This window comes from Grus americana, chromosome 14 (genome assembly GCF_028858705.1).
Source record: "Grus americana isolate bGruAme1 chromosome 14, bGruAme1.mat, whole genome shotgun sequence".
Classification (NCBI taxonomy): domain Eukaryota; kingdom Metazoa; phylum Chordata; class Aves; order Gruiformes; family Gruidae; genus Grus; species Grus americana.
This window is the reverse complement of record NC_072865.1, coordinates 16,204,878-16,222,703: the sequence shown is the minus strand read 5'-3', so window position 1 is coordinate 16,222,703 and position 17,826 is coordinate 16,204,878. Positions and strand designations below refer to the sequence as shown.

Genomic DNA, 17,826 nt, shown 5'->3' with positions numbered 1-17,826 from the left:
GCACAAACGTTTTTTTTGCTTGTTGTTTCCCCCTCCACCTCTCTGGCATATGTCAAATGTTTAAACAATATGATCTTGATGGCAGATTTATGTTAGTGCTTAATGCACATGGTCAGCTTTCCAATGCAAAAAGCAAACTGAGAAAATGTAATTGTTTTAAAGCTTTTTTAAAAAAATCAGTTTAAGTTAAATCACAATGTATTTAAATGAAATTAAAACTCACATTTGAAAAAAAACAAACCCAAACAACATAAACTGGAAAGTGCTGGCATGGATTTATAGTACATTTAAACCAGCAGCTTAGAAGCATATACACAGAAATATAGTAGTGTGGCTTTGAAACAAAAAAGTTGTAATAAGCCTCCTGCAAAACAAGCCTTCCACTAACTATATTCCTAACAAGCTGTAGCACTACAAAACACATAAATAAGTTTCAAACTAAAACTTGGTTGTATCATAGGAGGTAATCAAACTGTGTTATGCTTACTTGTGATGTGCCAGCAGACTAGTGGCCAAACCACACTGTTAGATACACAAAATAGCATTAACCAAATGGAGTAAGGCTAAAGGGTCCAAAGATAACAGCAGTTACATAATTCACGTATTTACTGGTCATTACACTCCTGAAAAAAATTTAGTCTTCAGTCACATTTCATTCCACTTCTCTTGTGCATGCACTATACTTTGCATCTGCACAATGCAGAATCAAACCCTCCTTGCTCTTGTGATGGTCATCATGCGCATCATCTTTCACACAAAAATGTGAGCTAAAGTCCTATAATGTTGCCCTTTGTTACAATTCTGTGATTAAAATGTTTTGGGGTTTTTTTTTGCAACACCTGTATTGCCAAATCTTGTTTATTAACCTCCATCTTTTATATACTTGACAGTATACAAATTAATTAGGAACTGTGCCAGTACTGGTACTTAGTGAATTTTTGTTTTACCAAGTATGTTCTGAAAGGATGTCGAAAAATTCTGAAATTAATACAAAATTCAAATAAAGAATCCCTCATTCTATCATTATCATCTAGGTCCTACTGACTAGAACAAAGATGCATTGTAAGATTTAGTAGAACAAGGTCATTTTCTAAAGTAAGCACATTTCTGTTAGTAGCCTCTTATTTCAAATTGCTCATAAACAAGAAGAATACCCTTAAAATATTCAGATACTACATCTTTATGTAAGTAGGTTGTAATTAGATTATTAACTCAACAATGCATGGATCATACCTTCCCACATATTTGTTCAGCACTTAACACAACTAGACTTTGACCCGCTGAGACATAGAGACTCTACCCAATATACATCAAGAAGAGGGTGGTTTCAGCAGGGAAAATAGTTTGCTGACAAATCAGTTGATTTGGTTCCAGCTGTAACACTGACCTACTTGTATAACATAGAATCACAGACTGGTTTGGGTTGGAAGGGACCTTAAAGACCCTCCTGCCATGGGCAGGGACACCCTCCACTAGACCACGTTGCCCAAAGCCCCATCCGAGCTGGCCTGGAACACTGCCAGGGATGGGGCCTCCACAACCTCTCTGGGCAGCCTGTGCCAGGGCCTCACCACCCTCACAGGGAAGAATTTCTTCCTTAATATCTAATCTATATCTACCCACCTTCAGCTTAAAGCCATTACCCCTTGTCCTATCACTCCATGCCCTTGTAAACAGCTTTCGTTATCAAACCCATACTGTAAGGCATTTAAATTTCACTACTACTTGTAAAAGAGAAGACAACCTATCTATTCCACAACAAAGAAGGTGGGTTACTGGTTCCTGATTTTATATTTTAAGTGAGCAGATTATCTAGATGCAAGTCTTACAGCATATGAATTCAGGCTTTCTCTTTCCAGAATTCATAGGAAGGATGAGCAATTGTGATATTCCATTCCGGGAAGTAACGAATGCAGAAAGACAAGGAGCTACCCAATTCCTTTTCTCCAAGACCCAGTATTACCAGTGACAGAAAACATATCTAAGTGCCTGTCCACATGTGAGCAAGCACACGTGTAATAACTGCAAGGCCCCACAAACTTAACCAAGGGAATACTGCAAAGATAAATTAATTAATATTTATAGAGCACTCAACCTCAAGTGCTTCTGTAAAGATCTCTCCCTCTTGCCTTCTTGGGTTCTGTTATCAAACATGCAGGAGGCATAAATAAATACAGGTAGGATGTAAAAAGCTATTCACATGAGTATTACTGATAGAGCTTTAAAAAAGTAGTCCATTTCTTTTCCATCAGATCTTTCTCTAGACCTTCTTATTATTTGCACGCAAGAGCCTAGCTATTCATAACAAAGCAAACCATTGTATTTATAGGCAACACTATGGTAAAACCAAACAAAAACATTGAAGAAAACAAAGAAAAATCAGTTATGAAGACTCCAATCCTTACATGTTTTCTGATTTCTTAAGGAAATAAATAAATAATTGGAAAGTAACTGCCTTGAATAATAATCCCTTTTGTCTTTAAAAAGAAAAGTATTAGCTAGAAGCATTTCATGAATCAAACTAATCCCAACTCAATATGGTATGCACATCAGTATATCAGACATTGTTTATCAGAAAAGTTACACTGACAATTCCCTCTCAACTTATCTTGCAGTATCTGTGTGAAATCTTCCTCTTTTTGATCCTGTTCTGAAATCAGAAGCAAGTTGCCTCTAGCATTTGGAATTTAGCTGTCAAATAAATCTCCATGAAACACTTAAAAAAAAAAATCATACCAGGTGCTGAAAAAGTTACATACTGGCCTCATTCACTACTGAAGGCAGACAGAACCTCTGTATGTGACTTTTTCTGTCTCCATCTAGTAATTATTAATGCTTCACATTCCCTTCCACTGTGACCTTTTAAGAAATCATTCCTCTAGTAAGACATACTATCACTGGACATAGTTGATACAGATCAAAATAAGCGACTATCATTCCATGTACAAAAGTTTCACTGTTACCACTTACACAATTTGTTTTCATCTTGTTTGCTTTACATTGGTCTAGACTCTTCAAGCTGTACATTTATGAGCAAAGGAAAAGGGTGCTTTCAATGTTTTTGGAAACCAATCTGAATATTACAGTATCAACGCAATTAAATAATTAAAAATATAATGATCTTGACTGAAGAGGTATTTCAGTGTACCTCTTGGCATAATAATAGCAATCGAAAACCCTTCTAGACTGCAGCCTGCTTGGCACTTGCTTATTTATCAACTTATTTCTATTCTGTTTACAAAGTGGAGGTAATGAAGAAAATCTCAAGGGGTTTTTGGTGGGGTTTTTTGGGGGAGTGGGGGTAGTTCTGGTTGAAGCCACTCTCCCTGCATTAAGGAAAAGACTCCCATTGAATGATAAAGGACTCACTGTTACACTATTACAGAAGATGAATTGCATTAACCCCTGCCCTTCCCCATTGTACTTGCTGCCCACTGGAAACAACAACAGAATTACTAAAATCCCACACTCTCTAATGGGATGGTAATAGGATTCAGAGGCCATTAGGGTAAAGGCAATCCATATTTTACAGTTTAATAAGCTCTTGCTGAAGATGCTGGATCCCTCTTCAAAGCCAACAATTACTGATTTAGTATTAACAAATCCACAACAACTGTCAAGACTGCAGAATGCATTTGAGATGAAGTCAGCAGCTCATGGTGACAGACTTTAAAATGTGTGTAGAAAAATGAAGCCACTTAAATTGAAATAATTTGTAATTTTACAGTGATACTGGTTATTACTGTCATTTCAGATTTCTGTACATCCAAACGTCATAGTTACTCAAGTTTGCACGTAATTCTCTCAGAGTTCTGTGGTGTTTGTTTTAGAAGGCAAGTACTTTTGTCCTGTTTTCTAAGCATAGACCTCATGTCACAAAGAAATAAAACAGTGAACACAGAACTCTAAGAGACCAATTGAGTCATGAAATCAAGTTCTCCCCAATCATAGATAATCACACAGACAATTTATTAATATTATGATTACCTATAAATAGATTGTCTACGAGGCTGTAGTTTCAAAAGAATCCATCATTCCCCAATAGCATGCCTTGAAGTATAGGGTGTAAAATACTTATTTACTCTGCCCACTTAACTAGTCTTTAAAAACACCGGGTTTTGGGGTTTTTTTTTTGAAAAATGAATGTGTTCATATTTTCTTAGGTCCTTTTAAGATAGATAAGATGATTCTGTATTTTTGCGGTATCCAGCTATTCCCCATTCTCTTGTGTAACTGACTGGAAACATAAAGAACAGTCCACAGAAGGTCCAATCCACTCATATTCCCGAAACAAAAAATATGCCTCATTTAGATACCCACCATAAGCACTGCTGGGTCTAAACCCCCTGCCTTCCACTATTCTTTTGTTTACATTTCTGATGAGAAAAAAAAAGACCCCAATGAAAACAGATGCACTTTTTAGAAGTAATAATTCTGAGACTCAGTTTTGCCCCCAGAAACATTCATACAGTTCTCAGTGAGGTAGACAAGAGCCACTGTATCTAAAAATATGGACCACTGCTGTTACATATACTATAATCATTTAGTGCCTGAGAGCTCATAATCACATAAACACAACAACAAGTAAGCAAACTAAAATATATGGACATATAACAACTACACCCAAAAGCCTGCAGTCATTTCAAACTGTGGAAACTGATTCTTCACTATTTGTTTTCAATAGCTCTGACAACTTTGCCACATTTTTGAACTTCAATAAATATCCATTTACAGAGGTAATATTTCTCTTTTGCTTATATCAACTTCAGTTGGTATTCAGCATTACAGATAAACTGTGAGATCAGGGTCTTCAGCAATAACTCCAGCACATGAAATATCTCTGTATTAAAGGCCACAATATAAAATTCTGAAAGGCCATATTAGTTTCTTTGTGCTTAAAATAGAAAACAAGCAGGTATTCCCCAAGATAGTGGTTCCCCAGATATTAATTGCCTAGTAAGTCCCTCTCTGAATCCATCAGTGTCCAAGGGAAACTGAGTTTAGCCTAGCTTTCTTTCTAAAACTGTCATCTTGTCCCATACTTCAGCAAGGTACTTCCTTTGAGTGGGAACACACCAGCTTACAAAAAAAAACCAAAAAAAACCCCCCTTGCCAACTCCCTGAAAAATAGTAAGGAGGCACGAATAGGAACACCGAATCGACTGCATATTTCCCTGCAATTGGATTGAAAACATAGACTTTTCCACAAGTCTCCTGCCTTCCCAGCAGCATCCCATCTCAGCATGTCTGTCACTAGGAACCCAAGCAATGGGGAATCAGAAACAGTTATGTTTAGCTGTGCAAAGGTACTGCACCTAGACCTCTTTCATGCAGACACATTATCCGATCTTCTTTTCTGAGGTTGTGTTTTCATATATTCAGATATTGCAACTTCACATACCAGGACCAGGCTGATCTTCAAACTTTTCTGTACTGTTTATGTGGAGAGCCACCGGACTTCAATAAGGACCATGCATATTCACTACTTATCGGAACATATTAATAATAGATGTAAGCACATCTTTCATTACCTCCACAGTTTATGTTAAAAGCATACATTTAATGAAAATTTAGAGTTGATAGCATTCCCGCTCCTCCAAAAGTAGATACTCTGAAGTTTGAGCTCCGCTTCCACATCTTTGCTTTGTCACATCTAATGCTTAAAGAAAGTTTCCAGTACACTCAAAGAACAATGGGGGAAGAAAACCAGAATGATTCCTGCAACAGCTAACTCTGTTTAGCTCACTATTAAAAAAAATTCCATATGCTATTTTGAAAGATGCCTTCCAGAGTACCTAGGGACATCATAGAGATTTTTGAAGCATAGCTTCCAGACAAACTAACCAAAATAACTAGAAGCCAAGTAAAAAGGGAATTGGTGACCTAGCTAATTCTAGGATAGGAATTGTCCTATCAATATTTTACAATATAAAACATAACTACAACATGAACAGAAGATACCAAATGCCACATGAATAGCCTCTTTGAAGAGGAAAAGAGAGAGCATACAAACCAATAATTTCTAAGGACCTATATATAGAGAGAGAACTCGAACAGCCTAAGTACATTGCTTATACAACAATACGTATGTCACTGTAACATAGCCTGACTCTAGAATCAGACCTTTTCTCAAGCTCAGGTGGTGTGGTTAGGCAGCAACTGCAAGCATCTCCAAAGATACTAAAAGCCATGTGTAATCATAGTGGTGTAAAGACAGTGCTAAAGCTACATTAGCACATTTTTTCCACGCAAGCAAGCCTTAAAATGACTTATGTTGCAGCACAATCTTTATCAAATTGAACAATAATTTGTGTGCTATGGATACATACAACCCAGTTCCACTTTTTAAGAACTATTGTGTTTTCTTTTTGGACTAAAGCTGATCAATGGTTGGTGAGTTAATGCTTGGTGAGTGTAAGTTTTACAAGTGTTTTGTTTTCTTTTCAGATGTTTCTTACAAAGATGAGGAAAAATATGTTGTTAGTAAAAACAAAGAAATAAACCCCCACAATCTAGACAGTACTGAAACCAAACAGGCCCAGCAGGTGCAGTCATGGCATCACCTCTCTGAATCAACACAGAACTGAATTGTTGCTAGCAGAATGCCATCAGATTAATAAAGCTTAGTATTTCTGTGGTCACTACAGTGGACTTAGATTCCAGTATCCTTTTGGTTTGATACTGACTAAAAAAATCAGTTCCATAACGTAATGAACCAGTTTATCATTCTCCTCCAAAAAGGATGGAGACATAAACATATGTACTCACATATGTTCCAGAATCAGTAAACCTATTAAACCATCTACTTTTTCATTCAGCTAGCTCACATACTTTTATCATTCATAACAGTCTAAGTTGACTTTTTCTGTATGTAGTTCAAAATTTTGCACCCAAACCACAATAATTGTGAATCAAATAAAGGATAAATTAAAAACCTCGCACACCCTCCTTGAAAGGACAATATCAGTGTTAACTCATCTAACTTCATCTATAACACTCTTTCCTACTTTTCTCAACTACTCTATAGCACAGAATTACAGTTGTTTTAAATTTTGATGTTAGAGCTGTAAAACACCACCAGAAACACAAAACTCCTTTTCACTTGCAGCATAAATTAGAATTCGAATCAACTCCTTCAGAGATAAAAGCTCTACATCTGCTTAGTTTCCCAGAAAACAAACCAAAACAAAATCAAGTCATGGAATATTAAAAAACCCCTAAACTTGCAGCTTGTAATAAGAAACTATCAAAACAAATTTTAAAAAGAAAATAGAACCTTCAAACATAAATGATCAGTTCATTCAGGAGATTTCATTTTAGAAGGCGGTGAACAAGGATAAAACAATTAATTTGTTAAGGCTGGCCAAGCCTAACTGGGTAAACATGAAAAGAAAATGTGTTGCCTGCACTGTAGTCCTGATTTGCTTAGCATTTGACACACGCTGTCTCAAAAGACCATTTTAATTTTTATTTCAGTCATTCTAAAAAATCCTCTCCAAAAAGGTAGTAAGGAGATGCAATATAATGAACTATAATACAATAATCATGGTTTGGATTTCTGTCAAGTTTTTTAGAACGTAAATGAGCATTTATCAGGAATTTGCCCAAAACAAATAATTTACACTCATTTCCGTAACAAGACAGACATGATTCTATTTCATTCAGCTCTTTGTTAACTCTGTTTAATTACTTCACTTCCAAATTTCATTAGAAACATATTCATCTTTTCTAGGAAGCAACAACTGATATGCTGCACCTTGAAGTCTCATATTAGAAAACTGAACATCTGCCCATTCCTTACATTCTACTGACCTCTAGAGACTGTATGTATATATGTATAGCACATATACATTATTTATGTGCATGTACACATACTAGAGCAATATCACAAGAGTGACTTTAGAGAAATCTGCATGCAGTATTTGATGTTACAGTTTTTAATCTAATCACAAATTGTTCTTAGAAACATTTTCTTTCATGTGTTTTCTAGACATGAACAATCTCTTGCTATCTTTTTCCTTTCCTCTCTCTGTCCTTCCAACCCAAACATGCCATAACCTTCTTCATCTGTTATGTACAGAATTAAACCACAAGCACAAATATCAATATCGAGATAATCTAGGTTTCATGGAAGCATGAATACCTGCTGGGGAGAGCACCACAAAACTAGAAGCTCCTAGCTATTGAAAAATAGACATTAGTGCATGTAGGGAGAGAAGACAAGCCTCTCTCAACACAGAATCGACACTTCTTTCCCCCCCCCACAAATGATAACATCTTGCAGCAGCTTCCTTGTCTCCATTTTGCTGCCAGGGAAAAAAAAACTGTACAAAAGCCTGTGTTGGGTTTGACATTTAGACCAAACAGAAAGGGCTGAAGGAGTTGAATTTGTCAACTAAAACCTATTCAAAATAGACATTAATCCAATAATAAAGAGGGGAGCAGAAAAGACTATGTCCCTCCATAACAATGTTAGCATAACTGACATTGTTACGAGCCACTGCTTGGTAATACGGTGTGGTCAAGTATAACAAAAGACATTACCACAAATATAAACAAAATTGAGATGTGAAAGTTTAAAGGCACATTTCCCAACAGAAAATATTTTGTATTGGGTTTCATATCAAAATGCCCAGAAAATCTACAAGGGGTTTTCTAATACTGCTACTGTTTTATAGAAAAGGACCACTCATAAGATACTTCCATATGACTTTATCCTATGGAATCTCATTTACGAAAATGATCTGAAAAAAAATGTCCTACTTTGAAAAGCTCTAGCTAAAAAGCTTTTTAGCTATTTTTTTAAAAAACTTTGGAGGGTGGAGGGGTAAAGCTTTTTAATGCAACATTTTACGCGGTTACATATTGCACGTGATAACAGAATACAAATTTTATTTGATTTGGAATCAGCTATGAGCTATAAGTTGAAGTTTATTAAATCAATGTAAGCTATAGATAGCAACTGAACTCTGTATCTTTCAAAAATTCCATGCACAGAGTAAGAACTGTGTTAGCTAAATATATTTTACACAATACAGCTAAAAGAACTTACATCCACAACTTCAAGTTACTCAGGAGTTACTTCAGCATAAATGAGGAAAATATATACATCCATTTCTTTCCCTTTAGAAGTAACATCCTTAAGATAATTTCATTGCCAAATCCTATTTCTATTTTTTAAATTATTTTTATTCATTTTATATCAAATTTTATGACACTATCACAGTGATGGAGCAAACTATATAAATGAATTTGAAACAAGCTTCCCAAATAAGTCATTAAATTACTATTATTTGCGGTACATTTTCCTATGTACACATCACAGCTTTATATTTCAATAACTTACTGCAAAGTCCTAGACATCCATTCCTCCTGTATTCTCCAAAAATGTGAGACTGGGCATGTATTTTTAAATTTTAAATGGGCTTAAATTAAAATACATAGATTCAGATTTGTGTGGTTATACGTACAGTAAGCATCCACAGACAAACCTAGAAATATAATATTACTGCTACTGAGAAACGTGGCACTTGACTCAGTTGTGGCCAGAATTATTTCACCCTGTTCAGCTATTCTGAGTTTTTCATAGTGTACTCACAAATGAAACTCCACTATACGAGTATGCTTGCTTTTCTCTTCATGACTTTGAAAACTGAGAAATACAAAGATAAAAGTTTATTCCTTAGGGCTATATTGTGTCATAAGCCTTTAAACTGAATTTGCCAATGTTTTCAACAGGGAATTCTCTTTAGAAACTGATGACATATTACGATCTTTTAAACTAAATTACGTACCATTTCATTGAACTGACAAGTCTGAAAGTAAACTGAAGTAGGGAAGGTACAAGAACATAATTCTGGTAATATTCTCTCACTGATAAGAGTCAGGCTTATTTTTCTGAATGACACAGAACTGTAAAAATGTAAAAGTGTTCATGAGCTTTTGGCCATGCCCAGCTGAGATGCACAATGTTCAATATCAATCACTAATTGTCTCTAAAGTCCTAGAGCAAAAAACCCACAAAAAACTACACATGACTATTCAATAAATATATATAGAATTGATGTTTCCTAAACCATGCTCATGAAACATTGGAAGATTTCACTCCTTCCGCATATAAAGTATGTGAACAGTTTTCTGAAGGTTAAGGAATTACCTTAGTATGTACACAGTTGTATGCCTGCACAAATTCAACAATAAATTAAAGAAGCGGAACATTAAGGAAAACCCCTACTGGCAATAGCAGCAAATCTGTATGGGAAAAAAACCATCAACCCAAAGCTTGTCAGATTGAAGAAATTTTGGCACACACATCTGCAAAAATCCCGTAAAAATACTAAACCCAAGCTACAATAAATAATCTACAACACAAATGACATGGGAGATGACTGAAGAGATCTGCCACACATTTTTTTCTATCTGCATTTTTTCCCAATTATAAGTAGAAGCTGAAATTTTCCTACATAGTAAGTAGCAAACTAAATAAAGCCATGCTGCTATGTATTATAAAATTCAGTGAAACATAGTAATTTTAATTCTAAAAACTGAAATCTCTTCTCTGACAGGTCTTCAACTAATTCTTGTTTTTCCTTTTTTATTTAAGGTACAAATAGATACAAATCAGCTGAATGCAGAGAGATCACATTTTTATTATGACTAGCCTAAGTTTAGCATGTTTATCCTACTTTACATGAAAAGCTAGAATTGAAAAAACCAATGCAACACACATTACTGTTTTGAATTTGAAATCAGTTATGGTTGATGATCATCTCCAAAAATAAATATTCCCACAGATAGAGGTCAGCGGTTGCCTGAAATTGCATCAGTTAGCGCCTGTATACTAGAATCCTCCACTCCTTCGGGACTGCTTTATCATTTGATCAGATATTAATTAATAAAAGAGTAGTTTTAGCATAGGACATCACAGTTTTCTATCCACACTTTTGCCATTAGTTACTCTACAATTTATCGATCTAGACTCATCATAGGATTCGTCTCAGAATTTAAGCATATAAGAAGATGGTAACTCACGTTCATACCTAAAAAAAAAAATGTACAAATAAAAAAAAATATTGTACAAATCAAGAAAGAGGGTGGGTTTTTGCTTGTAGTTATGTTATGTGTTGATCTGGTAAGCTCTTACTGTTCTCAAAGGAAAGCAACTTCACTGCACTGGAATTCCAATTTTGAGGTTGCATGCATTTAATTTCTTAATTTATAATTAAACATTTGTATTCTGTGACTGTATTTAAAAACAAAACTATCTTTTAGGGATATTCTTTCAGTCCTTCCTCTGAGAAAACATGCATATGAAACAATGTTAATACTAGTCATAAAATGTTAAAAGCAGCAAGTAAAAACTAAAAACCTTAAAAAAAGACAGTTGTCTCTACATGTGCCTCGTTTCAGCATATGCTGTACCTCTTCAGATTTTCAGATTGAATAGAACCTAGGATAATGATGTAAAAAATTATTTATCTCATATTATTAAACTACCAACTGTCTGTATAACCATTTGCCTTGAGATTTTTCTTTGGCTTTTGTAATCTCACTGCATTTCTTTTCTTCTATGAAGTAATCTTTACTTTGCTCTCCAGCAACATCTACTGGAACATCAGTAAAATGCTGCTATTTGTATTAATCACCCATTTAACATCTAGTAGGACAGAGTTAGCAAATGCCAAAAGGAGAGATAAAGCATCTGCAATTCAGATCCTGCATTCTGGGCTCAAACAGATCAAGTTATCTTGTCTTCAACCCTCTCGTTTTCTGCCATTTCATAAGGACCAAATTCTTTATGATTAATTCATATCAAAAGTCATCTACCATCTACACTTAGACATACTTTATTTAAGTCACAAAGTATCATTTCATTTAAAACACCACATTACATCCAGGACTTCCATTTTTGTCAAAGAAGTTACTCTTAATCTCAGTTTGATCCCACATGTGCTTAAACAGATCTGAAGCATAAAAAGAGCTTGGAAGAACGTACAGAAACATTTTGAAAGGCGAAAGAGAGGTGCAATGGCAATTCCAATGACAAATAATAAACAATAACAAGTTCAGCAAAACCAGAGTTAAAAAGTAAAAATGTCCACTACAAATCAGTGAAACATTTACAAGTTCTTTTGTCTGATTTCAAGTCCTCAGGAAAAAAAAAAATCTGTCCTTATAATGAGGATGAATATGTCTGAATAACTACCACTGAAGATACAGTAGTAACGCCGAAGTCCCTCTACACTGATGGGAGACTAGGCTTCCCCGGGGGCTTGATCCCATTCAGCTGTGTGGTGGCTTGTCACTGCCTATCTTGTAAAATCAGCTACCGCAAACGTACACAGAGAGCACCGCCACTGAATTTTGCAAGGTACACAGCATTGCGCATTCGTACGCCTGCATGCGGGATTGAGTCATTAGGGTAAACTTGCATAAAGACAAAAGTTCTCAAGTAAACATATTAATTTCTATCGGCAGCATGCTCATTTGTAGGTCTGCAATGCTAAAATCTACCTATCAAACAATGTTTACTCTGTGACAGCTTATAAAGTTATCTTTTCATAGCTCTGCTTTCAGAGCCGGTTAATTAGTACTCTACTTTTACAAATAACTCTGATCACTGCAAGATTATTTGCTTTCCTTTAAATCCCTAATAATGGTCTAACTATGCTTGATGGCTTGTTCACTTTTCAGTATGACAATGAAATTCAGAACACCACTGCTGCTCAGAATCCCTTCCTTCTATTTAGAGTCTTAGTTTGCTCATACAGAGAGCAACTGTAAAATGTAAGCGCAGAAACGTAGGGAGAGAAAAAAAGGCACCTAAGCCAGCGAAGACCAAAAACAGAAGTCCCAATAGCTAAATATTCCAGTTGTGAATAAAAAGCACTTATTGGCATGTAACATTTTAGAAGTAATTAAAATTATTTTTGCCTTTGGAATCCCTATAGAGCCTCAATGTATTTTTATAGAGAATAAAAGGGCATGTTTCCCAAAACCACACACACTTAAAGCTATATAATTTTATATCATCACGAGACTTGAGTTCATAGGCTTTGCCTGATAAATTAGCTCCTCTCAATAACTGTTAAACAGAAAGCCCTTTATTGTAATCCAAGTGCACTTGTGGACAGCACTTTCAGAGTTAACTCCATTTGACAACTGACATAAATCCATTATTCTAATTTGGTGATTGCTTTACTAAACACAGATGCAGTTTATGAGTTTTAGTCACGTATTTCATTCAGGATGCTACTTAATCTCAATTTACAAAACATAAACACAAAATAGGTTTTACAGTATGCCTAAAAGGGTATATAGCTATTCATCCGATGAAATGCCAGGCAAACAAACCACATTCACATAGACCTAAACTCAATGCTAGATTTTACCTTGCTAAATAAATAGTAAATAAGTACAATTAATTTTTAGTTCAGCTGTTGCAACCAAATTGCAGAATGCCAAGCTCCTCGAGGGTTGTAAGACTCAAAAGCTTTTCTTACACCGAGATTTAAGCACTGAATTTAACCTTAAGCAAAGTCCAGCTTTCACAAAAGCTGGTTCCCTGATTTGTTTTGATACTCAGAGAAAAGGGGGAAAAAACAATCATTCAGTGTGAATACAGCATCCTCACAAACCCATTTCTAATTCAATTTATAGCACATACTTTACATCTTAAACAAAAGGAATCTGATACAACACCGATGCTGCCTCTTGCTGCAGTTGCTTGCCTCAGTTACAAAACGCTGAAAATCTACCGCCCTGACCAAGCCACTCCATAAAACATTCGGATTCAGGCACTTCTTACCTGCCTCAGTTGAAGGCTTCCTTCCCTTGTTAGCAGTATGAAGCATCCTCTAGCCTTCCCAATCCTCACCACCAGCCTCAAATTGCACAGCTAAGTCCCTTTTTTGCAAGAAAACGCTTATTGAAAGTGATTAGTTTTTGTTGTCCCTTTTAAGTCCCTCCTGCGGGAAAGAGCAGGGGAGCGATGTGACGCCACCTTTTAATCTTTTGCAAGAGTGAAAAGGCAGAAAAGGAGCGCTCGATCAAACTGAGCTTCACACATGACTAAAACTCGCCTGAGAGGCTGCAAGCTCTGGCTAAAGCACCACTAGGCGTAAGTGTAAGAACAGAGAAGAGGGGAGAGTCAATGAAATGTGACAACGTATGTGCATCAAAGACGGGAAAAGAGGGAGAGAACAATAAAAGAGAGATCGAGACAGCAATGAGAGAAAGAGAAAGAATGAGAATGTGAGGGAAAATAAGCATGAAGAAAAGGTAGGAGAGTTTTGAAGCAAAGAATTCACAGAATAAAGCCAAAGTGTCTGGCAGCTTCTGTTTTTATCTCAGTGAGCATGACATACTGCCTCTCTCATTTAGCAACACATTCTTGTCTCTTCCAGGTTTGAAAACTGAGATAATCACAATGTGTGCCTGTTTTCGCCTGATTGGCATACTTGTGTGCAGTATACCTGAGATTCCCCTCAACCACCTTCTAGAGATGCATTTCTGTGCAATTAAGTTCCTATATTCATTAGGAAAGACGCCTCCCCCCACCCCCAAAAACCAGGAGCTGCTAATTTCTACAGCAATTTACAATATAGTTTAACTGGCAGATGGAATTCTACTTATAACTACTAACAAACTGCCACTGATAAACAAATGACTGAACAAATGTTTAATGTTGATAACCGAGTTTTCATAGCAACAAAACATATTAGCATTGATAAATCTGTGGGGTTTTTTTTTTAAAAAAAAGAGGTATTACAGACACTTTCTTCTATTTATCTTGTTATTTCTATAGGAAGTTGCACTAAGTAGTAGGAGAATAAATAACGTGACTCAAACCAAATATTTTTAAAGGAATCCATCAGTAATATTAGCAGATTTCAAATTTTTAAAAAAGTGATTAGAAGCTAAAAAATAAATTTAAAATTTCAGATTTAATGATGAGTTCCTACTCATTTAGAAAAGGTCCACACACTAAGTCCTCATACAAGTAGGGTTCATTTTCGTGCAAGATGGAGGTGGTGTGTGTGGGGGGGGAAGTTGTTGGGGTTTTTGGTTGGTTGGTGGGTTTTTTTCTAACTACGTATACCATTTTGAACACTAGGACAGCTTCTGTAACTTGCTTCGTTTATACCTTTTACTTTTTTAAGGTAAAGACAAATAGGCTTTTAGCCAACTGGCCAAAAGGCATACTACTTGTCTGCAGAGCCAACACATGTCCACAATCAGCCTTGGCTATTACACGGAGATGTGAGGTTAAGAGGGCAGCAGAAATATAAACAAACCTGAAAAAAACCATACATTTTCTCTGTTGCAGCATCCTATTTGGGCCTCCCCTTGGATCTTAGCGTCTCAACTCTAACAGGGAGAAGGAAGGACCATGGCAGTGACATGACATTCTAGAAATCTGGATCTCAACTGTATAGCATACTCCTGTGCTCACTTATGCAAGTCACCTACTGCTACGTTCAGGCAGCTGTGTCTTAAGGTACCTTGCTAGTTTAAAACAACTCTGTATCCTCTTTTGTAAGGATTTCCCAGTTCCAGAGAGGAGGTTATGAAGATAAGTTCATGAATGATTATCAGGGAATCAGCGGCCAATTTCAACACTGAGTACTTACATATCATTGTACCACAAATTTTACAAGAACTGATGTTTTTCTACAAATGTTAAACTCCAGAATCTCACTATAAACCGTTATATTAAGCTCTGGGCAGATGGAATCCAGTTTTCATATTTGTAAAGTAAAATTTGAAAAACAACTCTTTAAGCTTGCAAACTGTCCCAAAGCCCACACTTATTGCTAAATTTGTGATTGCTTCAGTGTTTCACCTCTTATTTTTTGTCCCCCGGGGATTGGCAATACACTTACTTAAATATGGTTTCATTAAAATTAGCCTCTCACTAATCTTCTTGAGCAACCTTCATCACATGGTCTTAGAGTAAAATTTACCATAAGGAGAAAAGCATTCATGAGAACACTGGGCTTTCAAACCTCTCTCTGTATGTGTATCAATACAGCATTAGCCTGACCTAGCAAAGGAGCATTTTGTGTGATGGTTTACATCAAGTATTTCTCCTTGCTCTGTTGGTGTAAGGAATCAAATCAAAGCAGTGTAGCTGCTTGAAAAGCCTCCTGTTTTCTCTTCCAGACATGAAGGAAATATATACCACCTGAAGATTTGGGGGGACAAGGAAAGAGAGAGAACCATGTGTTCACAGGCACATGCCTGGTCACACTTAAAATGAGGAACAGTAACAATTAGGGAAGAGATCTTTCCTGTCTATTGCCCAATTTATTTTGTATTTTCTCACCCTTATTGGTAAATTGCTTTTCTCATGGAAGGCTTGATAAGCAGTTTCCACATATCGTACAATGTACTAGATTATATTCATGACAACAATTTTCAAAAAATGCAAACACATATATACATACTTCTACAAGTATTTATTCATTCTCACAGGCTTATCTACAAATTCACAATGCAATCAAACCCCTGTATTTACATCCAAGGTCAACAAAACACTTGAAAACATGCATGCAGTTTGTTTGTTTTTGTGAAAGATACAAGATTGTGTGGCTAAAACTAAGCATAAGCTTACATACTATACTAAATAAATTCTTTTCGACAAGAACTGACCTTGTGTTTGAACAAAAATGTTTGGACACTGAACTGCTGGAGTCCTGACAGCTCCAGTGAGCAAAGCAAGTTATTCTCCTACAGAAGTAAGTTTTTCTATAAATCGGCCACCTTTCCATAAGACAGGCTAGGTCTTTGACTAACATGAATGCAAAAATTGTATTTTACTGCTGTTAAACGTGCTTCCACTTCAGCTTCCTCAAGCAGTACTCCAGTAGCATACGGGCGCCACACCATAGAACATTACAAAATAAATACACAATGAAATGTATACGTAATGTCAATTTGTGCAGAGATATAACTAACTGATTTCCAGCCCATTTTTTATACTTTCACCATTACAGAGAAAACAACTAATCAAAGCTTTCCCTCAATCTTACCTGTGGAAGCAAGTCAAGTTTAATCACAGAAACCCTCTTGATCCCTTACTTCTCTATTCTACTAGAAGTCTGGATCATTCTTCTGTTTGAGGTCTAGGATTTCATTAGCCTGCATGCAAATGCATACTCTATGTCTGTGACTTCAAACTTGCATAGTAACACAACAGTGAAGAACATTCAACACATTGCATTTTTTCAGTGATGCTGAATCCCCCTCCCCACAACCCCCTGCAAGGAAAATGCATCAACATGGTTATCTAGAACACGGAGTATCATGACAGCAAATGATGGGGAAATAAAGTGGCAAAAGACTACAAAAGTACTCACACCTATTAAAGGGACTACTGGTCACAAACACTCATTGACTACGCATCCTTTGGAGCTAAATGAAACCCTCTGGCTACGCAAAAGAGCTAATGACCACTTTCTCTTACCAATATCTTTCTGCATTTTACATCTAGCAAAGTTTTTCTCTGCCAATTATCTAGTTGGATGGCATGAACACAGAAATAATTTTTCCAACCTTTTGGTTTTGTTTCTTGTGTTTCAGACCCAAAGACAGTGTCTGAAAGCATCTATATTTTTTGGCTTTCAGTTATATCAGCTGGTTTAATAAAATATACCACCTTTTTCCACACACATCTTGTTTCAATAATACCTTTGGAGCTTTCTTTTACACCATAACCACTGTAAAAGTAGAACGGCACTGTGAGGCCCTTCATCCCTCTCCAACCACCATTCCGTAGACTGCAATCTGTTCACGGCTCAGAGGAAATACAGCTGAGTGGCACAA

General features: G+C 36.2%; 1 protein-coding gene across 14 annotated transcripts in view; it reads right to left on the bottom strand.

Annotated features, from left to right (window-relative positions):
* Positions 1 to 17,826, bottom strand: part of TENM2 (teneurin transmembrane protein 2) — a 683,800-nt gene that overhangs the window by 357,634 nt on the left and 308,340 nt on the right. The window contains exon 1 of one of the 14 annotated variants that reach the window (XM_054842036.1): positions 13,808 to 14,010. The exons of the other annotated variants lie outside the window; for them this stretch is intronic. Coding sequence (XP_054698011.1) covers positions 13,808 to 13,853 — 46 coding nt within the window. The 5' untranslated portion in view covers positions 13,854 to 14,010. Of the gene's footprint in view, positions 1 to 13,807; positions 14,011 to 17,826 lie in introns of those variants that run through there. 14 annotated transcript variants of the gene reach the window in all.